The sequence below is a fragment of the Oncorhynchus kisutch genome, linkage group LG14, assembly GCF_002021735.2.
Source record: "Oncorhynchus kisutch isolate 150728-3 linkage group LG14, Okis_V2, whole genome shotgun sequence".
NCBI classification, from domain to species: Eukaryota; Metazoa; Chordata; class Actinopteri; order Salmoniformes; family Salmonidae; genus Oncorhynchus; species Oncorhynchus kisutch.
In genome coordinates, this window is record NC_034187.2 from 87,072,625 (window position 1) to 87,099,784 (window position 27,160).

General features: G+C 43.3%; 1 protein-coding gene across 1 annotated transcript in view; it reads left to right on the forward strand.

Annotated features, from left to right (window-relative positions):
• Positions 1–27,160, forward strand: part of csmd2 (CUB and Sushi multiple domains 2) — an 895,829-nt gene that overhangs the window by 846,382 nt on the left and 22,287 nt on the right. The window contains 5 exon segments of the mRNA XM_031789283.1: positions 2,152–2,331; positions 10,024–10,197; positions 15,788–15,961; positions 20,286–20,359; positions 22,076–22,187. Coding sequence (XP_031645143.1) covers positions 2,152–2,331; positions 10,024–10,197; positions 15,788–15,961; positions 20,286–20,359; positions 22,076–22,187 — 714 coding nt within the window.

Below are 27,160 nucleotides of genomic sequence, written 5' to 3' on the forward strand. Positions count from 1 at the left end.
TACACCTGGTACCAACAACAAGCTGAATACTGACAACAATACACCTGGTACCAACAACAAGCTGAATACTGACTTCTGACAACAATACACCTGGTACCAACAACAAGCTGAACACTGACTTCTGACAACAATACACCTGGCACCAACAACAAGCGGAATACTGACTTCTGACAACAATACACCTGGTACCAACAACAAGCTGAATACTGACAACAATACACCTGGTACCAACAACAAGCTGAACACTGACAACAATACACCTGGTACCAACAACAAGCTGAATACTGACAACAATACACCTGGTACCAACAACAAGCTGAATACTGACAACAATACACCTGGTACCAACAACAAGCTGAACACTGACAACAATACACCTGGTACCAACAACAAGCTGAATACTGACAACAATACACCTGGTACCAACAACAAGCTGAACACTGACAACAATACACCTGGTACCAACAACAAGCTGAATACTGACAACAATACACCTGGTACCAACAACAAGCTGAATACTGACAGCAATACACCTGGTACCAACAACAAGCTGAACACTGACAACAATACACCTGGTACCAACAACAAGCTGAACACTGACAACAATACACCTGGTACCAACAACAAGCTGAATACTGACAACAATACACCTGGTACCAACAACAAGCTGAACACTGACAACAATACACCTGGTACCAACAACAAGCTGCATACTGACAACAATACACCTGGTACCAACAACAAGCTGAACACTGACAACAATACACCTGGTACCAACAACAAGCTGAATACTGACAACAATACACCTGGTACCAACAACAAGCTGAATACTGACTTCTGACAACAATACACCTGGTACCAACAACAAGCTGAATACTGACAACAATACACCTGGTACCAACAACAAGCTGAATACTGACTTCTGACAACAATACACCTGGTACCAACAACAAGCTGAATACTGGCAACAATACACCTGGTACCAACAACAAGCTGAATACTGACAACAATACACCTGGTACCAACAACAAGCTGAATACTGACAACAATACACCTGGTACCAACAACAAGCTGAATACTGACTTCTGACAACAATACACCTGGTACCAACAACAAGCTGAACACTGACTTCTGACAACAATACACCTGGCACCAACAACAAGCGGAATACTGACTTCTGACAACAATACACCTGGTACCAACAACAAGCTGAATACTGACAACAATACACCTGGTACCAACAACAAGCTGAACACTGACTTCTGACAACAATACACCTGGTACCAACAACAAGCTGAACACTGACTTCTGACAGCAATACACCTGGTACCAACAACAAGCTGAATGCTGACAACAATACACCTGGTACCAACAACAAGCTGAATACTGACAACAATACACCTGGTACCAACAACAAGCTGAACACTGACTTATAGAAGTTACGTCTGTTGAGTCACGGGAAGCTTGTTGGGTGAATGATATTGAAGAGCGCACAGTCAGAGTCCCATTACGGGCTCCTGGAGCAACAGATTCCTCAGCTTGTGTGTATTAAAAGAGGAGGCTCAGGCACTGGTAGACATTCTGGCTCTTGCGTCTCCATAGGGAAGGGAAGGTGAAGTATCTCACAGTAATATGTACCTGAGTTCTACTACAATGCCATTGAAAGTTTGTTTCTCAGAGTTTGTTTCCCTCTAAGACCACTTGAAGCCATAGGCTATAATAAGTACTGTCTAGGAAGGGTGATTTATATTTCAAACTGCTTATTGGCTGTGAAGCCATGGGAGACATGTAGCCTGTCTAGATTGGTAAGTTTGTTTGACATGTTAGTTGCTTTGGGGACTACAGCGTAGAACAGTTCATTAACTATTCCAGTCTTACAGACCTCATCTTGTGGGATTTAGACGATATGTTTACTCTCTATAATTGCATCTGAAGTGCTATGTCTTCCCAAATACAAAGGATATCAACGTCATCCTCCAGGATGATAAGCTAGTGAATTATCTATGTACATGATCTATATACATTCTATACATTATCTATATACAGCGTGGACTTGGGGAACATAATTGGGATGTTTCAATGACTCCCTCCCTTCCTCCCTTCCCTCCCTTCCCTCCCTCCCTCCCTCCCTCCCTCCCTCCCTCCCTCCAGTTATTATGTGTGGGGACCCAGGTGTGCCAGCTAATGGTTTGAGGCTGGGCAGTGAATTCACCTACAACAGCACTGTGAGTTTCCAGTGTGCCCCAGGCTTCACTATGGACGCTGATCGCGCTTCAACCCTGGTCTGCACAAAGGACCGCACATGGAACGGGACCAAGCCACAATGCAAAGGTACTGGCACACACACACAAACACACAGAAAAACATATGCACAGACACACACACACACACACAAACACACAGAAAAACATATGCACAGACACACTCACACACAGACTCTAGCACAATCTCTCTCTCAATAACAAACACTGTATCCCCCTGCCTCACACTCTCTCTCTCTCTCTCTCTCTCTCTCTCTCTCTCTCTCTGTCTCACTCGGTCTGTCTCCTCTCTCTCTCTCTCTGTCTCTGTCTCACTCGGTCTGTCTCCTCTCTCTCTCTCTCTCTCTCTGTCTCTGTCTCACTCGGTCTGTCTCCTCTCTCTCTCTCTCTCTCTCTCTGTCTCACTCGGTCTGTCTCCTCTCTCTCTCTCTCTGTCTCTGTCTCACTCGGTCTGTCTCCTCTCTCTCTGTCTCTCTCTCTCTCTCTCTGTCTCACTCGGTCTGTCTCCTCTCTCTCTCTCTCTGTCTCTGTCTCACTCGGTCTGTCTCCTCTCTCTCTCTCTCTCTGTCTCTGTCTCACTCGGTCTGTCTCCTCTCTCTCTCTGTCTCTGTCTCACTCGGTCTGCATGGGAAACACATGTTTACGTTGCCAAAGCAAATAGAACAGACAATAAACAAAAGGGAAATAAACAAGAGAAACATTAGCGAACACAACTCACAAACGTTTTTACAGACTACAAACAGTGCTGTAACAATGTAAGTTGTATTCCACTGGTTCTACTATGTTGTTCCTATGGCACCTTGCTGCTCTGTCTCTAACAGTGGTTTATTCACACCCTCTTGGCAGTTTTCCTATTTTGTTGCCTTACAACCTGGAATTAAAACAGATTTTTTTTTTTTGGGGGGGGTTGTATCATTTTATTTACGTAACCATGCCTACCCCTTTGAAGATGCAAAAACATTTTTTAATGTGAAACAATCAAGAAGTAAGACAAACAAACAGTAAACTTGAGCTTCTCGTCTCTTGGGGTATGTCTCTATAAACTTGGCACATCTAGCCACTGGGAATTTTGCCCATTCTTCAAGGCAAGTTGGATGGGTTCCGCTCGTGTACAGCAATCTTTAAGTCATACCACAGATTCTCGAGTGGATTGAGGTCTGGGCTTTGCCTAGGCCATTCCCTGCCGATGAAAAACATCCCCACAGCATGATGCTGCCACCACCATGCTCCACTGTGGGGACGATATTCTCGGGGTGATGAGAGGTGTTGGGTTTGCTCCAAACATTGTGTCTTCCTTGATGGCCTAAAATCTCAATTTTAGTCTCATCTGACTAGAGTACCTTCTTTCATATGTTTTGGGAGTCTCCCACATGCCTTTTGGCGAACACCAAATGTGTTTGGTTATTTGTTTCTGGCCACTCTTCCATAAAGCCCAGCTCTGTGGAGTGTATGGCTTAAAGTGGTCCTACGGACAGATACTCCAATCTCCACTGTGAAGTGTGCAGCTCCTTCAGGGTTATCTTTGGTCTCTTTGTTGCTTCTCTGATTAATGGCCTCCTTGCCTGGTCCGTGAGTTTTGGTGGGCGGTCCTCTCTTGGCAGGTTTGTTGTGGTGCCATATTCTTTTCCATTTTTTAATAAAGGATTTAATGGTGCTCTGTGGGATGTTCAAAGTTTCAGATATTTTTTTATAAACACTGATCTGTACTTCTCCTCAACTTTGTCCCCGACCTGTTTGGAGAGCTCCTTGGTTTACATGGTGCCGCTTGCTTGGTGGTGCGCCTTGCTCAGTGCTGTTGCAGACTCTGGGGCCTTTTCAGAACAGGTGTATATATACTAAGATCATGTGACAGATCATGTGGCACCTAGATTGCACACAGGTGGACTTCATTTAACTAATTATTTGACTTCTGAAGGTAATTGGTTTCTACAGATCTTATTCAGGGGCTTCGTAGCAAAGAATACGCAGCACTTTTAAATTTAAAATTTTGTGAAACATATTTATGTATTTTTTTCCATTTCACTTCACCAATTTGGACCATTTTGTGTTTGTCCATTACATGAAGTCCAAATAAAAATCTATTTAAATTACAGGTTGTAATGCAACAAAATAGGAAAAACACCAGGCAATGAATACTTCTGCAAGGCACTGTACATTTTGCAGAAGGTGAGGAAGTGCAGCTCAGTTTCCACCTCATTTTGTGGGCAGTGTGCACATAGCCTGTCTTCTCTTGAGAGCCATGTCTGCCTACGGCAGCCTTTCTCAATAGCAAGGCTATGCTCACCGAGTCTGTACATAGTCAAGGATTTTCTTAATTTGGGATCAGTCACAGTTGTCAGGTATTCTGCCACTGTGTACTCTCTGTTTAGGACAAAATAGCATTCCGATATGCTCTGTTCTTTGGTTGATTCTTTCCAGTGTGTCAAATATTTATATTTTTGCTTTCTCATGATTTGGATGGGTCTAATTGTGTTGCTGTCCTGGTGCTCTGTGGGGTCTGTAAACAGACCCCCAGGATCAGTTTGCTTAGGGGACTCTTCTCCAGGTTAATCTCTCTGTAGGTGATACATTTGTTATGGAAGGTTTGGGAATCGCTTCCTTTTAGGTCGTTGTAGAATTTAACGTCTCTTGTCTGGATTTGGTCATTAGCGGGTATCGACCTAATTCTGCTCTGCAGGCATTGTTTGGGGTTTACGTTGTACACTGATTATATGTTTGTGTACGTTGTTGAAGAATTCTGCATGCCGAGTCTCAATTGTGTTTTTGTCCCATTTTGTGAAGTCTTGGTTGGTGATCGGACCCCAGACCTCACAACCATAAAGGACAATGGGTTCTATGACTGATTCAAGTATTTTTAGCCAGATCCTAATTGGTATGTCAAATGTTATGTTCCTTTTGATGGCATAGAAGGCCCTCCTTGCCGTGTCTCTCAGATCGTTCACAGCCTTGTGGAAGTTACCTGTGGTGTTGATGTTTAGGCCAAGGAAGGTGTAATTCTGTGAGGGCACTGAGAACCAAGTCTGACAGAATCTGTATAGAATATCTAGGTCCTCCAGTAGGCCCTTCTTGGTTGAGGACAGAATCTGTATAGAATATCTAGGTCCTCCAGTAGGCCCTTCTTGGTTGAGGACAGAATCTGTATAGAATATCTAGGTCCTCCTTCTTGGTTGAGGACAGAATCACCAGATCATCAGCAAACTGAGTCGTGTGCTGCAGAAAACTGTATGTTGAAGAGTGTGGGGCTCAAGCTGCTTCCCTGCCCTGGGGAAAGAAATATGTGTATTAATTCCCAATTTTAAATGCACATTTGTTGTATGTTTACATTGATTTTAAAATGTCATAGGCTTTTCCTCCCAACACCACTTTCAATCAATACCTATATATAGTAGACCCAGTCAATGTCCAATCAATACCTATATATAGTAGACCCAGTCAATGTCCAATCAATACCTATATATAGTAGACCCAGTCAATGTCCAATCAATACCTATATATAGTAGACCCAGTCAATGTCCAATCAATACCTATATATAGTAGACCCAGTCAATGTCCAATCAATACCTATATATAGTAGACCCAGTCAATGTCCAATCAATACCTATATATAGTAGACCCAGTCAATGTCCAATCAATACCTATATATAGTAGACCCAGTCAATGTCCAATCAATACCTATATATAGTAGACCCAGTCAATGTCCAATCAATACCTATATATAGTAGACCCAGTCAATGTCCAATCAATACCAATATATAGCAGACCCAGTCAATGTCCAATCAATACCTATATATAGTAGACCCAGTCAATGTCCAATCAATACCTATATATAGTAGACCCAGTCAATGTCCAATCAATACCTATATATAGTAGACCCAGTCAATGTCCAATCAATACCTATATATAGTAGACCCAGTCAATGTCCAATCAATACCTATATATAGTAGACCCAGTCAATGTCCAATCAATACCTATATATAGTAGACCCAGTCAATGTCCAATCAATACCTATATATAGTAGACCCAGTCAATGTCCAATCAATACCTATATATAGTAGACCCAGTCAATGTCCAATCAATACCTATATATAGTAGACCCAGTCAATGTCCAATCAATACCAATATATAGCAGACCCAGTCAATGTCCAATCAATACCTATATATAGTAGACCCAGTCAATGTCCAATCAATACCTATATATAGTAGACCCAGTCAATGTCCAATCAATACCTATATATAGTAGACCCAGTCAATGTCCAATCAATACCTATATATAGTAGACCCAGTCAATGTCCAATCAATACCTATATATAGTAGACCCAGTCAATGTCCAATCAATACCTATATATAGTAGACCCAGTCAATGTCCAATCAATACCTATATATAGTAGACCCAGTCAATGTCCAATCAATACCTATATATAGCAGACCCTCATACCAGATATTCAAAAGCTTTTTAAATCAACAAAGTATGTTTGTTTGTCTACATGGTCTGTTGTTCAGTATTTTGGTAAGACTAAAGACTAAGACTAATTTCCTGACCCATTTGACATTTACTCAGGAAATGTTGGAGTTGTTGAAATGTTGATGCTGTTGATACTGCAGAGGATTTTTTTATGACGCATATTCTACGCTAATTACTTTTGTGGGAAGAGGTGATCAGGCATTTGTTCCAAATGATACCAGAGCTGAGGATAATGTTGAAGAGTTTAAGTTTACTGCTAAGTTTTCACCATTGAAGCACAACATTTTGTCTAGGAGGGATTGTATTTGTTGTTAGGTTCCCTTTAATAGCTTTAATATAGCAGATAGATAGTTGCATCAATGTCTGCATAATTTCTAATCCCTCTAATATTGTTTCGTAAATATATATGGGCTCACGAGTGGATCTCAGTGCTATAGGCTTCAATACAGACCCCGGTTCGATTCCAGGCCGTATCACAACTGGCTGGGATTGGGAGTCCCATATGCTTAACTGACTTGCCTAGTAAAATAAAGGTTAAATATATAGAATTGGCACAGTTACCTAGCAGCCAGTAGCTAGCTAGCGACAAAAGTTATTAACTAACTATGCTCCTGTTCAAAAGTTTGGGGTCACTTAGAAATGTCCTTGTTTTTGAAAGAAAAGCAAAAAATGTTGCCAATAATAATAACATAAATATGTAAATATATATATATGTATGTATAAATATATATATATGAAATAACATAAAATTGATCAGAAATACAGTGTACACATTGTTAATGATGTAAATGACTATTGTAGCTGGAAACGGCTGATTTTTTATGGAATATCTACATAGGCGTACAGAGGCCCATTATCAGCAACCATCACTCCTGTGTTCCAATGGCACGTTGTGTTAGCTAATCCAAGTTTATCATTTTATAAGGTTAATTGATCATTAGAAAACCCTTTTGCAATTATGTTAGCACAGCTGAAAACTGTTGTTCTGATTAAAGAAGCAATAAAATGGGCCATCTTTAGACTAGTTGAGTATCTGGAGCATCAGCATTTGTGGTTTCGATTACAGGCTCAAAATGGCCAGAAACAAAGAACTTTCTTCTGAAACTCGTCAGTCAATTTTTTGTTCTGAGAAATGAAGGCTATTCTATGCGAGAAATTATGAAGAAACTGAAGATCTTGTACAACGATGTGTACTACTCCCTTCTCAGAACAGCGCAAACTGGCCCTAACCAGAATAGAAAGAGGAGTGGGAGGCCCCGGTGCACAACTGAGAAAGAGGACAAGTACATTAGAGTGTCTAGTTTGAGAAACAGACGTTTCACAAGTCCTCATCTTGCGGCTTCATTAAATAGTACCTGCAAAACACCAGTCTCTACGTAAACAGTGAAGAGGTCAAGAGGTGAAGAGGTCTGTCAAGCATGGTGGAGGCAATGTGATGGTCTGGGGGTGCTTTTGGTGGTGGTAAAGTTGGAGATTTGTATAAGGTAAATGGGATCTTGAAGAAGGAAGGCTATCACTCCATTTTGCAACGCCATGACATACCCTGTAGACGGTAATTAACTAAAGCCAATTTCCTCCTGCAACAGGACAATGACCCAAAGCACAATTCCAATCTACACAATAACTATTTAGTGAAGAAGCGGTCAGCTGGTTTTCTGTCTATAATGGAGCGGCCAACACAGTCACCAGATCTCAACCCTATTGAGCTGTTGTGGGAGCAGCTTGACAGTATGGTACGTGCCTATCAAGCTTATCCAATTTATTGGAGGTGCTTCAGGAAGCATGGGGTGAAATTTCTCCAGATTACCTCAACAAATTGACAACTACAAAAGGTCTGCAAGGCTGTAATAGTTGCAAATGGAGGATTCTTTGACGAAAGCATATACAAGAAAGGTGGGAACATCATTGTTCTCCTCCAGCACTCTCACCATCTCCTGCCGCTGGGCTCTGTTCTTTCTCCTGCTCCTTCTCCTGTTGAAGTTGTCTCACCACAGTCCAGAGTGCAGACATGCCCCACCAGCTCTCTGGGCCTGGTTGCCGGGATTTGTTGAGCCGGACTATTGTCTGGGTCTGTGCTGACTGGAGTGTGTTCACCTGCTTTTCCAGCTCCACATGCCTTCCCTGCAGCTGGGTGAATGCATACTTAATTTAAGTGAGAGAGTAGTGGTTGACTTTCCGCTTGGGATTGCTCATCTGTGCGGTTGTGTACTGAAGAGGTCTGGTCTGACTCGCTCGGGGTGGGTGAGTCTTCATCGAGAGAGCTTCTCCTGCTGCGCTCCCTCTTTAATTGTGAAGTCTAAAACTGTTTGCCCTGTACCAATATTATTCCAGACTTTTACAGGTTGACATTAGCTTGTAGAGGTTGACATTAGCTTGTAGAGGTTGACATTAGCTTGTACAGGTTGACATTAGCTTGTAGAGGTTGACATTAGCTTGTAGAGATTGACATTAGCTTGTAGAGGTTGACATTAGCTTGTACAGGTTGACATTAGCTTGTACAAGTTGACATTAGCTTGTACAGGTTGACATGACACTCCTGAGTTTCCACCTATTGCTAATACCCCAGCCCCCTTAACAGAGGGGGAGCTTGTTAATATATCACTGTGCCATGCCAAACAATGGTCTGTATGGAATATTATGTTTCCTATGTTCCCATTTTTGAAGCAGTTAGCAAAAAGTGGCTCTGGATTATCTGTTAGGATCTCATTTTTGTACTCGTTCCGTGCCTTTTCATTGTTTACATCCAAGGGGTATTGTATTGTGAGGACCTCTGCACATGGGGAAGCCAGCCTCTCCATTTGGGACGGGGGAGGCTGTGAAACTCTCTGCCGTTGTTGGGCTCAAGGGCTTTGGCACCTCTCACTTCGCACCTCAGTGCTAATTGAAGTTGCAGCCAGATATGTTCTGTCCTAGTAAGCTTGGTAGCCTTAACTTAGCATTCAGTTCTTATAAAGGAAAATATATCGTTGTAATGTCCTTGTCTTATTGACTTTAAAAGTAGCTTCAGACTAAACATTACTCACTCATTTCCAGGTTGGATGGTATTTTCAGGTTTCTGCTTCCTGTGCTGGTAGTTGGTTTGCCAGAGCATTAGCTGTATAGTCCTTTGCAATAACAATCTTTCCAGAACCTTTGTCCAAAATCAGGTTTTAGGTTTGAAGATTTGATTTGGAGTGAAGGTTATGTTGTGGAGGGCAGTATCCTGTAAATGTCCTTGTAAAAAAGAATTCAAGTTTATCCAACTCTTAATCTATATTTTTGTTTAAAAAAATCTGAATCTGAATCTCTGTCTCTCTCCAGCTATAGTGTGTACGGCCCCGCCTCCCATTCCTAACGGCCAGGTGGTTGGAACAGACTTCACCTGGGGCAACAGCGTTAGTTACGCCTGTAACCAGGGTTACCAGCTCTCCCTGCCCACCATGATCACCTGCCAGGGAAACGGCACCTGGATTGGAGAAAAACCACAGTGCTTCCGTAAGTAAACCACTGGAATATACCTGTATATCTGTATACCTGTATACCTGAGCTTCAACTAGCTGTAAGGACATGCCATGTATAGCATTGGTGGTCAGTGCTGTTTTAGATGAAGACGGGCAATCTTTTTTTTTTATGAGCATGGCCTCATTTCTATTACAGCATATTGGATGACTGACATTCGTATGCCATTCACCCAGTTCAATGTAACAATGATACTCTAGTTGTCCCTGTACCCATCATGAGGTTGATACAACCTGGACTATGAACTATATTTTACAGCGTAGGTGCACACAGGTCGAGAAACAAAATTTGATGTGACGGACAGTGACACATTCAATACGGCCATACACCTCTGATCACGCGTAAACACATTTCACTTTCATAGCAGCCACGTAGTATTCCTTCATCCTTCTATGCACTCTCCTCTTCCCTTCATTTGTGGACTTCAATGTACAACGCATCAGCTATACGTGACCGGAGGAAAGCCAAACCGCTACACAGCCTACATCGTTGTCATCATGTTAGCTAAAATAACATCATAGTAAACATAGCTAATAGAACTAACACATTAGTAAACCTTCTACAATCAGTAGCGTTACAGTGTACAGTCAGTAAGCAGTTTAGCACTATCTCTGGCAGACGCTGGTGGTAGTAAATTAATAAAACCAAAAGCTTACCTTGACTTGGAAGAGTTCCAGTGTTGTGTTGGATAGTCATAGCCAGCTAGCTAACATAGCATCCCTTTGTTATAGCCAGCTAGCTAACATAGCATCCCTCTGTTATAGCCAGCTAGCTAACATAGCATCCCTCTGTTATAGCCAGCTAGCTAACATAGCATCCCTTTGTTATAGCCAGCTAGCTAACATAGCATCCCTTTGTTATAGCCAACTAGCTAACATAGCATCCCTTTGTTTGAGCAGGGTCTTTCAGTAGGCTAAACTAGTTAGCTGCATTTGCTACCTAAATAAGTGACAATCTCTCTCTCCATTTCTCTCTTGCTTCTTCTTCATTTAGGAATAAATTAATTTGTTGAAAACTGTTCAACTATTGTCTTTCTCTCTCTTTGAGTCAACTACTCACCACATGTTTTTCACTACAGTGCTAGCTAGCTGAAGCTTATGCTTTCAGTACTAGATTAATTTCCTGATCCTTTGATTGGGTAGACAACATGTCAGTTCATGCTGCTAGAGCTCCGATCTGTTGGAGGACGTCCTCCGGAAGTTGTCATTGTTACTGTGTAAGTCTATGGAAGGCGGTGAGAACCATAAGCCTCCTAGGTTTTGTATTGAAGTCAATGTACCCAGAGGAGGAAGGAAGCTAGCTGTCCTCCGGCTACACCATGGTGCTACCCAACAGTGTTCTGTTGAGGCTACTGTAGACCTTCATTGCAAAACAGTGTGTTTTAATCAATAATCAATAATTTAATCTATTATTTGGTGATGTGATTATATTTAGTAAAGTTTTATCCAAAAAATTATTAAATGAAATTCACTGAGAAAGACGGTAATCTCCTTCCTCCTCTGAGCTGCAATATGACATTTACCATAGTCACATCCCAGAGACACATCCCATAGACACATCCCATAGACACATCCCATAGACACATCCCATAGACACATCACATAGTCACATCCCATAGACACATCCCATAGACACATCCCATAGTCACATCCCAGAGACACATCCCATAGACACATCCCATAGACACATCCCATAGACACATCCCATAGTCACATCCCATAGTCACATCCCATCCCATAGACACATCCCATCCCATAGACACATCCCAGAGACACATCACATCCTATAGACACATCCCATAGACACATCCCATCCCATAGACACATCCCATAGAGACATCACATCCTATAGACACATCCCATAGACACATCCCATGCCATAGTCACATCCCATAGTCACATCCCATAGGCACATCCCATAGTCACATCCCATAGACACATCCCATAGACACATCCCATAGACACATCCCATAGTCACATCCCATAGACACATCCCATAGACACATCCCATAGTCACATCCCATCCCATAGACACATCCCATGGACACATCCCATCCCATAGACACATCCCATAGTCACATCCCATCCCATAGACACATCCCATCCCATAGACACATCCCATCCCATAGTCACATCCCATAGTCACAACCCATAGACACATCCCATAGTCACATCCCATAGTCATAACCCATAGACACATCACATCCCAAAGACACATCCCATTGACACATCCCATAGACACATCCCATAGACACATCCCATAGTCACATCCCATAGTTACAACCCATAGACACATCACATCCCATAGACACATCCCATTGACACATCCCATAGACACATCCCATAGACATATCCCATAGACACATCCCATAGACACATCCCATAGACACATCCCATCCCATAGTCACATCCCATAGTCACAACCCATAGACACATCCCATAGTCACATCCCATAGTCATAACCCATAGACACATCACATCCCATAGACACATCCCATAGACACATCCCATAGACATATCCCATAGACACATCCCATAGACACATCCCATAGTCACATCCCATAGACACATCCCATAGACACATCACATAGACAAATCCCATAGACACATCCCATAGACACATCACATCCCATAGACACATCTCATAGACACATCCCATAGACACATCACATCCCATAGACACATCCCATAGTCACATCCCATAGACACATCCCATAGACACACCCCATCCCATAGTCACATCCCATAGACACATCCCATAGACACATCCCATAGTCACATCCCATAGACACATCCCATCCCATAGACACATCCCATAGACACATCCCATAGACACATCACATCACATAGACACATCCCATAGACACATCCCATAGTCACATCCCATAGTCACATCCCATAGTCACATCCCATAGACACATCACATAGACACATCCCATAGTCACATCCCATAGACACATCCCATCCCATAGACACATCCCATAGTCACATCCCATAGACACATCCCATCCCATAGACACATCCCATAGACACATCCCATAGACACATCCCATAGACACATCACATCCCATAGTCACATCCCATAGTCACATCCCATAGACACATCACATCACATAGACACATCCCATAGACACATCCCATCCCATAGACACATCCCATAGACACATCCCATAGACACATCCCATAGACACATCCCATAGTCACATCACATCCCATAGACACATCCCATAGTCACATCCCATAGACACATCCCATCCCATAGACACATCCCATAGTCACATCCCATAGACACATCCCATCCCATAGTCACATCACATCCCATAGTCACATCATATCCCATAGACACATCACATCCCATAGTCACATCACATCCCATAGACACATCCCATAGACACATCCCATAGTCACATCCCATAGACACATCCCATAGACACATCACATCCCATAGACACATCCCATAGACACATCCCATAGACACATCCCATCCCATAGACACATCCCATAGACACATCCCATAGATACATCACATCACATAGACACATCCCATAGACACATCCCATAGACACATCCCATCCCATAGACACATCCCATAGTCACATCCCATAGACACATCACATCCCATAGACACATCCCATAGACACATCCCATAGTCACATCCCATAGACACATCCCATCCCATAGTCACATCACATCCCATAGTCACATCACATCCCATAGACACATCCCATCCCATAGACACATCACATCCCATAGACACATCCCATAGACACATCCCATAGACATATCCCATAGACACATCCCATAGACACATCCCATAGTCACATCCCATAGACACATCCCATAGACACATCACATAGACAAATCCCATAGACACATCCCATAGACACATCACATCCCATAGACACATCTCATAGACACATCCCATAGACACATCACATCCCATAGACACATCCCATAGTCACATCCCATAGACACATCCCATCCCATAGTCACATCCCATAGACACATCCCATAGACACATCACATAGACACATCCCATAGACACATCCCATAGACACATCACATCCCATAGTCACATCCCATAGACACATCCCATCCCATAGACACATCCCATAGACACATCCCATAGACACATCACATCACATAGACACATCCCATAGTCACATCCCATAGTCACAATCCATAGACACATCACATAGACACATCCCATAGTCACATCCCATAGACACATCCCATCCCATAGACACATCCCATAGTCACATCCCATAGACACATCCCATCCCATAGACACATCCCATAGACACATCCCATAGACACATCCCATAGACACATCACATCCCATAGTCACATCCCATAGTCACATCCCATAGACACATCACATCCCATAGACACATCCCATAGACACATCCCATAGTCACATCCCATAGATACATCACATCACATAGACACATCCCATAGACACATCCCATCCCATAGTCACATCCCATAGACACATCCCATAGACACATCACATAGACACATCCCATAGACACATCCCATAGACACATCACATCCCATAGACACATCCCATAGTCACATCCCATAGACACATCCCATCCCATAGACACATCCCATAGACACATCCCATAGACACATCACATCACATAGACACATCCCATAGACACATCCCATAGTCACATCCCATAGTCACATCCCATAGTCACATCCCATAGACACATCACATAGACACATCCCATAGTCACATCCCATAGACACATCCCATCCCATAGACACATCCCATAGTCACATCCCATAGACACATCCCATCCCATAGACACATCCCATAGACACATCCCATAGACACATCCCATAGTCACATCCCATAGTCACATCCCATAGACACATCACATCACATAGACACATCCCATAGACACATCCCATCCCATAGACACATCCCATAGACACATCCCATAGTCACATCACATCCCATAGACACATCCCATAGACACATCCCATAGACACATCCCATCCCATAGACACATCCCATAGTCACATCCCATAGACACATCCCATCCCATAGTCACATCACATCCCATAGTCACATCATATCCCATAGACACATCACATCCCATAGTCACATCACATCCCATAGACACATCCCATAGACACATCCCATAGTCACATCCCATAGACACATCCCATAGACACATCACATCCCATAGACACATCCCATAGACACATCCCATAGACACATCCCATCCCATAGACACATCCCATAGACACATCCCATAGTCACATCCCATAGACACATCCCATCCCATAGTCACATCACATCCCATAGTCACATCACATCCCATAGACACATCCCATCCCATAGCCACATCACATCCCATAGTCACATCCCATAGACACATCCCATAGACACATCCCATCCCATAAACACATCCCATAGACACATCCCATAGACACAACCCATAGTCACATTGGATACCTAGTGCTTTGTTACATGTTATCAACCGAATGATAGTACATCTTATATAGCTTATCTTTCTCTCTCGCTCCTCATACCCCCCCCCCCCCCCCTCTAGCTGTGTTCTGTGGAGACCCAGGTGTCCCGGCCCAGGGGAGAAGGGAGGACCGTGGGTTCACCTACCTCTCCTCTGTCTCCTTCTCCTGCTCTCCTCCTTTGGTGTTGGTGGGTTCAGCCAGACGATACTGTCAGTATGACGGCGTCTGGAGTGGCACTCAGCCATCCTGCATAGGTAAGAATGGGTCCAGCTAACTCTCAGTAACCAACTCAGACCAGGCTGTCAGAATGGGTCCAGCTAACTCTCAGTAACCAACTCAGACCAGGCACTCAGAATGGGTCCTATCAGTAACCAACTCAGACCAGGCACTCAGAATGGGTCCTATCAGTAACCAACGCAGACCAGGCACTCAGAATGGGTCCTATCAGTAACCAACTCAGACCAGGCACTCAGAATGGGTCCTATCAGTAACCAACTCAGACCAGGCACTCAGAATGGATCCTATCAGTAACCAACTCAGACCAGGCACTCAGAATGGGTCCTATCAGTAACCAACTCAGACCAGGCACTAAGAATGGGTCCTATCAGTAACCAACTCAGAACAGGCACTCAGAATGGGTCCTACTAACTCTCAGTAACCAACTCAGACCAGGCTGTCAGAATGGGTCCTATCAGTAACCAACTCAGTCCAGGCACTCAGAATGGGTCCTATCAGTAACCAACTCAGACCAGGCACTCAGAATGGGTCCTATCAGTAACCAACTCAGACCAGGCACTCAGAATGGGTCCTATTAGTAACCAACTCAGACCAGGCACTCAGAATGGGTCCTACTAACTCTCAGTAACCAACTCAGACCAGGCTGTCAGAATGGGTCCTATCAGTAACCAACTCAGACCAGGCACTCAGAATGGGTCCTATCAGTAACCAACTCAGACCAGGCACTCAGAATGGGTCCTATCAGTAACCAACTCAGACCAGGCACTCAGAATGGGTCCTATCAGTAACCAACTCAGACCAGGCACTCAGAATGGGTCCTATCAGTAACCAACTCAGACCAGGCACTCAGAATGGGTCCTATCAGTAACCAACTCAGACCAGGCACTCAGAATGGGTCCTATCAGTAACCAACTCAGACCAGGCACTCAGAATGGGTCCTATCAGTAACCAACTCAGACCAGGCACTCAGAATGGGTCCTATCAGTAACCAACTCAGACCAGGCACTCAGAATGGGTCCTATCAATAACCAACTCAGACCAGGCACTCAGAATGGGTCCTACTAACTCTCAGTAACCAACTCAGACCAGGCTGTCAGAATGGGTCCTATCAGTAACCAACTCAGACCAGGCACTCAGAATGGGTCCTATCAGTAACCAACTCAGACCAGGCACTCAGAATGGGTCCTATCAGTAACCAACTCAGACCAGGCACTCAGAATGGGTCCTATCAGTAACCAACTCAGACCAGGCACTCAGAATGGGTCCTATCAGTAACCAAATCAGACCAGGCACTCATAATGGATCCTATCAGTAACCAACTCAGAACAGGCACTCAGAATGGGTCCTATCAGTAACCAACTCAGACCAGGCACTCAGAATGGGTCCTATCAGTAACCAACTCAGACCAGGCACTCAGAATGGGTCCTATCAGTAACCAACTCAGACCAGGCACTCAGAATGGGTCCTATCAGTAACCAACTCAGACCAGGCACTCAGAATGGGTCCTATCAGTAACCAACTCAGACCAGGCACTCAGAATGGATCCTATCAGTAACCAACTCAGACCAGGCACTCAGAATGGGTCCTATCAGTAACCAACTCAGACCAGGCACTCAGAATGGGTCCTATCAGTAACCAACTCAGACCAGGCACTCAGAATGGATCCTATCAGTAACCAACTCAGACCAGGCACTCAGAATGGGTCCTATCAGTAACCAACTCAGACCAGGCACTCAGAATGGGTCCTATCAGTAACCAACTCAGACCAGGCACTCAGAATGTGTCCTATCAGGAACCAACTCAGACCAGGCACTCAGAATGGGTCCTATCAGTAACCAACTCAGACCAGGCTGTCAGAATGGATCCTATCAGTAACCAACTCAGACCAGGCTGTCAGAATGGGTCCTATCAGTAACCAACTCAGACCAGGCACTCAGCATGGGTCCTATCAGTAACCAACTCAGACCAGGCACTCAGAATGGGTCCTATCAGTAACCAACTCAGACCAGGCACTCAGAATGGGTCCTATCAGTAACCAACTCAGACCAGTCACTCAGAATGGGTCCTATCAGTTACCAACTCAGACCAGGCACTCAGAATGGGTCCTATCAGTAACCAACTCAGACCAGGCACTCAGAATGGATCCTATCAGTAACCAACTCAGACCAGGCACTCAGAATGGGTCCTATCAGTAACCAACTCAGACCAGGCACTCAGAATGGGTCCTATCAGTAACCAACTCAGACCAGGCACTCAGAATGGGTCCTATCAGTAACCAACTGAGACCAGGCTGTCAGAATGGGTCCTATCAGTAACCAACTCAGACCAGGCACTCAGAATGGGTCCTATCAGTAACCAACTGAGACCAGGCTGTCAGAATGGGTCCTATCAGTAACCAACTCAGACCAGGCACTCAGAATGGGTCCTATCAGTAAACAACTCAGACCAGGCACTCAGAATGGGTCCTATCAGTAACCAACTCAGACCAGGCACTCAGAATGGGTCCTATCAGTAACCAACTCAGACCAGGCACTCAGAATGGGTCCTATCAGTAACCAACTGAGACCAGGCTGTCAGAATGGGTCCTATCAGTAACCAACTCAGACCAGGCACTCAGAATGGGTCCTATCAGTAACCAACTGAGACCAGGCTGTCAGAATGGGTCCTATCAGTAACCAACTCAGACCAGGCACTCAGAATGGGTCCTATCAGTAACCAACTCAGACCAGGCACTGAGAATGGGTCCTATCAGTAACCAACTCAGACCAGGCACTCAGAATGGGTCCTATCAGTAACCAAGTCAGACCAGGCACTCAGAAGGGGTCCTATCAGTCACCAACTCAGACCAGGCACTCATAATGGGTCCTATCAGTAACCAACTCAGACCAGGCACTCAGAATGGGTCCTATCAGTAACCAACTCAGACCAGGCACTCAGAATGGGTCCTATCAGTAACCAACTGAGACCAGGCTGTCAGAATGGGTCCTATCAGTAACCAACTCAGACCAGGCACTCAGAATGGGTCCTATCAGTAACCAACTGAGACCAGGCTGTCAGAATGGGTCCTATCAGTAACCAACTCAGACCAGGCACTCAGAATGGGTCCTATCAGTAACCAACTCAGACCAGGCACTGAGAATGGGTCCTATCAGTAACCAACTCAGACCAGGCACTCAGAATGGGTCCTATCAGTAACCAAGTCAGACCAGGCACTCAGAAGGGGTCCTATCAGTCACCAACTCAGACCAGGCACTCATAATGGGTCCTATCAGTAACCAACTCAGACCAGGCACTCAGAATGGGTCCTATCAGTAACCAACTCAGACCAGACCCTTGCACTTCATTTAGGAAGTTCTGCATTATGAAACATTTACAGGATGACACTAAATGGTGTTGCCTGCATGTCAGCGCCACAACAACAAAATATGCAGAATATTTTATTAACAAGGTAACTGAATGTCTCGAACAAGAACAATATTCTAAAACGTTGGTCGAACTCTGTAAATAATACACTGAGTGCACAAAACATTAAGAACACCTGCTGTTTCCATGACAGACTGACCAGGTGAATCCAGGTGAAAGCTATGATCCCGTATTGATGTCACCTGTGACATCCACTTCAATCAGTGTAGATGAAGGGGAGGAGACGGGGTTAAAGAAGGATTGTTAAGCCTTGAGACATGGATTGTGTGTCATTCTGAGGGTGAATGGGCAAGACAAAACATCTTTGTGCCTTTGAACGGGGTATGGTAGTAGGTGGCAGGTGCACCGGTTTGTGTCAAGAACTGCAACGCTGCTGGGTTTTTCCACACTCAACAGTTTCCCCGTGTGTATCCAGAATGTTCCACCACCCAAAGGACATCCAGTTATCTTGACACAACTGATGGGGAAGCATTGGAGTCAAGATGGGCCCAGCATCCCTGTGCTTTCCACACCTTATAGAGTCCATGACCCAATGAATTGGGGCTGTTCTGAGGGGGGGGTTCAACTCAATATTAAAAAGGTGTTCTTCATGTTTGGTATCCTCAGTGTACAGTGTGTCTCTGGGCTGATTACACCAATCCAACACAGACCGGTGGCTGTACGTATTGTATTACGCGACGAGTGCTGATTTACGATCAGTTTCGACTTGTAGATCACAATGGACAGGAAGACCTGATCCTAGATCAGCACTCCTACTCTGAGACATTATGACACATACCGGCCCCGTGAAACTTTACAGAAAGAAGTTGTGACGATAGATTTGGACATAGAGCGTTAGTATGATAACCAAGTCAGGTGTCCTGCTCGTCAGTTTCTACGCGACGTAGAAGGAGTCGTCTTGTCTGTTGTGCGTTTCAGATCCCAGTCACACCACCTGTGGAGATCCTGGAACACCTCTGTTTGGAAACCAGAACAACACCCAAGGCTACCAGGTTACAATTTATTTATTTTTAATTAATTTTATTTCACCTTTATTTAAACCAGGTGGGCTAGTTGAGAACGAGTTCTCTTTTATGACCTGGGACTTGGTCAAGATAAAGCAAAGCAATGTGACACATACAGCAACACAACGTTAGTTACACATGGAGTAAAATAAACACAACGTTAGTTACACATGGAGTAAAACAACAACACAACGTTAGTTACACATGGAGTAAACAACAACACAGAGTTACACATGGAGTAAACAACAACACAGAGTTACACATGGAGTAAACAACAACACAGAGTTACACATGGAGTAAACAACAACACAGAGTTACACATGGAGTAAACAACAACACAGAGTTACACATGGAGTAAACAACAACACAGAGTTACACATGGAGTAAACAGCAACACAGAGTTACACATGGAGTAAACAGCAACACAGAGTTACACATGGAGTAAACAACAACACAGAGTTACACATGGAGTAAACAACAACACAGAGTTACACATGGAGTAAACAACAACACAGAGTTACACATGGAGTAAACAACAACACAGAGTTACACATGGAGTAAACAACAACACAGAGTTACACATGGAGTAAAACAACAACACAGAGTTACACATGGAGTAAAACAACAACAACAGAGTTACACATGGAGTAAACAACAACACAGAGTTACACATGGAGTAAACAACAACACAGAGTTACACATGGAGTAAACAACAACACAGAGTTACACATGGAGTAAACAACAACACAGAGTTACACATGGAGTAAACAACAACACAGAGTTACACATGGAGTAAACAACAACACAGAGTTACACATGGAGTAAACAACAACACAGAGTTACACATGGAGTAAACAACAACACAGAGTTACACATGGAGTAAACAACACACAGAGTTACACATGGAGTAAACAACACACAGAGTTACACATGGAGTAAAACAAACATACAGTCAATAATACAGTATAAACAAGTCTATATACAATGTGAGCAAATGAGGTGAGATTAGGGAGGTAAGGCAGTAAATAGGCAATAGTGACAAAATAATTACTATATTGCAAATAAACACTGGAGTGATAGATGTGCAGAAGATGCGTGTGCAAGTAGAGATACTGACGTGTGTATCTGTCCCTGACGTGTGTATCTGTCCCTGACGTGTGTATCTGTCCCTGACGTGTGTATCTGTCCCTGATGTGTGTATCTGTCCCTGACGTGTGTATCTGTCCCTGACGTGTGTATCTGTCCCTGACGTGTGTATCTGTCCCTGACGTGTGTATCTGTCCCTGACGTGTGAATCTGTTCCTGATGTGTGTATCTGACCCTGACGTGTGTATCTGTCCCTGACGTGTGTATCTGTCCCTGACGTGTGTATCTGTCCCTGACGTGTGAATCTGTTCCTGATGTGTGTATCTGACCCTGACGTGTGTATCTGACCCTGACGTGTGTATCTGACCCTGACGTGTGTATCTGACCCTGACGTGTGCATCTGACCCTGACGTGTGCATCTGTCCCTGATGTGTGTATCTAACCCTGACGTGTGTATCTAACCCTGACGTGTGTATCTAACCCTGACGTGTGTATCTAACCCTGACGTGTGTATCTAACCCTGACGTGTGTATCTAACCCTGACGTGTGTATCTAACCCTGACGTGTATATCTAACCCTGACGTGTGTATCTGACCCTGATGTGCCTCCAACCTACAGATCAGCAGTACAGTATTGTTCAGCTGTAGGAAGGGTTACCTGCTACAAGGCTCCACAACACGCTCCTGTCTCCCCAACCTCACCTGGAATGGCTTCCAACCAGAGTGTATAGGTTAGTATACACACACACACACACACACACACACACACACACACACACACACACACACACACACACACACACACACACACACACACACACACACACACACACACACACACACCTGTCTACCCAACCTTACGTGGAGCAGTTTCCATCCAGAGTGCATAGGTTATACTCACAATAGCACCTGCTACCTATGTGTGTATGATTTGAATTGAATGTAAACACCTCCCCTAATATACAGAGGCTATTATCACTAATATACACCCTGGATGTAGAGACAGTATTATCACTAATATACACCCTGGATGTAGAGACAGAGAGTATCACTAATATACACCATGGATGTAGAGACAGAGAGTATCACTAATATACACCCTGGATGTAGAGACAGAGAGTATCACTAATATACACCCTGGATGTAGAGACATTATTATCACTAATATACACCCTGGATGTAGAGACAGAGAGTATCACTAACATACACCCTGGATGTAGAGACAGTATTATCACTATATACACCCTGGATGTAGAGACATTATTATCACTAATATACACCCTGGATGTAGAGACAGAGAGTATCACTATATACACCCTGGATGTAGAGACAGTATTATCACTAATATACACCCTGGATGTAGAGACAGAGAGTATCACTAATATACACCCTGGATGTAGAGACAGAGAGTATCACTAATATACACCCTGGATGTAGAGACAGAGAGTATCACTAATATACACCCTGGATGTAGAGACAGAGAGTATCACTAATATACACCCTGGATGTAGAGACAGAGAGTATCACTAATATACACCCTGGATGTAGAGACATTATTATCACTATTATACACCCTGGATGTAGAGACAGAGAGTATCACTAATATACACCCTGGATGTAGAGACAGAGAGTATCACTAATATACACCCTGGATGTAGAGAAAGAGAGTATCACTAATATACACCCTGGATGTAGAGACAGAGAGTATCACTAATATACACCCTGGATGTAGAGACAGAGAGTATCACTAATATACACCCTGGATGTAGAGACAGAGAGTATCACCAATATACACCCTGGATGTAGAGACAGAGAGTATCACTAATATACACCCTGGATGTAGAGACAGAGAGTATCACTAATATACACCCTGGATGTAGAGACAGTATTATCACTAATATACACCCTGGATGTAGAGACAGAGAGTATCACTAATATACACCCTGGATGTAGAGACAGTATTATCACTAATATACACCCTGGATGTAGAGACAGAGAGTATCACTAATATACACCCTGGATGTAGAGACAGAGAGTATCACTAATATACACCCTGGATGTAGAGACAGAGAGTATCACTAATATACACCCTGGATGTAGAGACAGAGAGTATCACTAATATACACCCTGGATGTAGAGACAGAGAGTATCACTAATATACACCCTGGATGTAGAGACAGAGAGTATCACTAATATACACCCTGGATGTAGAGACAGAGAGTATAACTAATATACACCCTGGATGTAGAGACAGAGAGTATCACTAATATACACCCTGGATGTAGAGACAGAGGAGTATCACTAATATACACCCTGGATGTAGAGACAGAGAGTATCACTAATATACACCCTGGATGTAGAGACAGAGAATCACTAATATACACCCTGGATGTAGAGACAGATAGTATCACTAATATACACCCTGGATGTAGAGACAGACAGTATCACTAATATACACCCTGGATGTAGAGACAGAGAGTATCACTAATATACACTCTGGATGTAGAGACAGAGAGTATCACTAATATACACCCTGGATGTAGAGACAGAGAGTATCACTAATATACACCCTGGATGTAGAGACAGAGAGTATCACTAATATACACCCTGGATGTAGAGACAGAGAGTATCACTAATATACACTCTGGATGTAGAGACAGAGAGTATCACTAATATACACCCTGGATGTAGAGACAGAGAGTATCACTAATATACACCCTGGATGTAGAGACAGAGAGTATCACTAATATACACCCTGGATGTAGAGACAGAGAGTATCACTAATATACACCCTGGATGTAGAGACAGAGAGTATCACTAATATACACCCTGGATGTAGAGACAGAGAGTATCACTAATAAACACCCTGGATGTAGAGACAGAGAGTATCACTAATATACACCCTGGATGTAGAGACAGAGAGTATCACTAATATACACCCTGGATGTAGAGACAGTATTATCACTAATATACACCCTGGATGTAGAGACAGAGAGTATCACTAATATACACCCTGGATGTAGAGACAGAGAGTATCACTAATATACACCCTGGATGTAGAGACAGAGAGTATCACTAATATACACCCTGGATGTAGAGACAGAGAGTATCACTAATATACAACCTGGATGTAGAGACAGAGAGTATCACTAATATACACCCTGGATGTAGAGACAGAGAGTATCACTAATATACACCCTGGATGTAGAGACAGAGAGTATCACTAATATACACTCTGGATGTAGAGACAGAGAGTATCACTAATATACACCCTGGATGTAGAGACAGAGAGTATCACTAATATACACCCTGGATGTAGAGACAGAGATTATCACTAATATACACCCTGGATGTAGAGACAGACAGTATCACTAATATACACCCTGGATGTAGAGACAGTATTATCACTAATATACACCCTGGATGTAGAGACAGAGAGCATCACTAATATACACCCTAGATGTAGAGACAGAGAGTATCACTAATATACAACCTGGATGTAGAGACAGTATTATCACTAATATACACCCTGGATGTAGAGACAGAGAGTATCACTAATATACACCCTGGATGTAGAGACAGAGAGTATCACTAATATACACCCTGGATGTAGAGACAGAGATTATCACTAATATACACCCTGGATGTAGAGACAGACAGTATCACTAATATACACCCTGGATGTAGAGACAGAGAGTATCACTAATATACACCCTGGATGTAGAGACAGAGAGTATCACTAATATACACCCTGGATGTAGAGACAGAGAGTATCACTAATATACACCCTGGATGTAGAGACCGAGAGTATCACTAATATACACCCTGGATGTAGAGACAGAGAGTATCACTAATATACACCCTGGATGTAGAGACAGAGAGTATCACTAATATACACCCTGGATGTAGAGACAGACAGTATCACTAATATACACCCTGGATGTAGAGACAGAGAGTATCACTAATATACACCCTGGATGTAGAGACAGAGAGTATCACTAATATACACCCTGGATGTAGAGACAGAGAGTATCACTAATATACACCCTGGATGTAGAGACCGAGAGTATCACTAATATACACCCTGGATGTAGAGACAGAGAGTATCACTAATATACACCCTGGATGTAGAGACAGAGAGTATCACTAATATACACCCTGGATGTAGAGACAGAGAGTATCACTAATATACACCCTGGATGTAGAGACAGAGAGTATCACTAATATACACCCTGGATGTAGAGACAGAGGAGTATCACTAATATACACCCTGGATGTAGAGACAGAGAGTATCACTAATATACACCCTGGATGTAGAGACAGAGAATCACTAATATACACCCTGGATGTAGAGACAGATAGTATCACTAATATACACCCTGGATGTAGAGACAGACAGTATCACTAATATACACCCTGGATGTAGAGACAGAGAGTATCACTAATATACACTCTGGATGTAGAGACAGAGAGTATCACTAATATACACCCTGGATGTAGAGACAGAGAGTATCACTAATATACACCCTGGATGTAGAGACAGAGAGGATCACTAATATACACCCTGGATGTAGAGACAGTATTATCACTAATATACACCCTGGATGTAGAGACAGTATTATCACTAATATACACCCTGGATGTAGAGACAGAGAGCATCACTAATATACACCCTGGATGTAGAGACAGAGAGTATCACTAATATACAACCTGGATGTAGAGACAGTATTATCACTAATATACACCCTGGATGTAGAGACAGAGAGTATCACTAATATACACCCTGGATGTAGAGACAGAGAGTATCACTAATATACACCCTGGATGTAGAGACAGAGATTATCACTAATATACACCCTGGATGTAGAGACAGACAGTATCACTAATATACACCCTGGATGTAGAGACAGAGAGTATCACTAATATACACCCTGGATGTAGAGACAGAGAGTATCACTAATATACACCCTGGATGTAGAGACAGAGAGTATCACTAATATACACCCTGGATGTAGAGACAGACAGTATCACTAATATACACCCTGGATGTAGAGACAGAGAGTATCACTAATATACACCCTGGATGTAGAGACAGAGAGTATCACTAATATACACCCTGGATGTAGAGACAGAGGAGTATCACTAATATACACCCTGGATGTAGAGACAGAGAGTATCACTAATATACACCCTGGATGTAGAGACAGAGAATCACTAATATACACCCTGGATGTAGAGACAGATAGTATCACTAATATACACCCTGGATGTAGAGACAGAAAGTATCACTAATATACACCCTGGATGTAGAGACAGAGAGTATCACTAATATACACCCTGGATGTAGAGACAGTATTATCACTAATATACACCCTGGATGTAGAGACAGAGAGTATCACTAATATACACCCTGGATGTAGAGACAGAGAGTATCACTAATATACACCCTGGATGTAGAGACAGAGAGTATCACTAATATACACCCTGGATGTAGAGACATTATTATCACTAATATACACCCTGAATGTAGAGACATTATTATCACTAATATACACGCTGGATGTAGAGACAGTATTATCACTAATATACACCCTGGATGTAGAGACAGAGAGCATCACTAATATACACCCTAGATGTAGAGACAGAGAGTATCACTAATATACAACCTGGATGTAGAGACAGTATTATCACTAATATACACCCT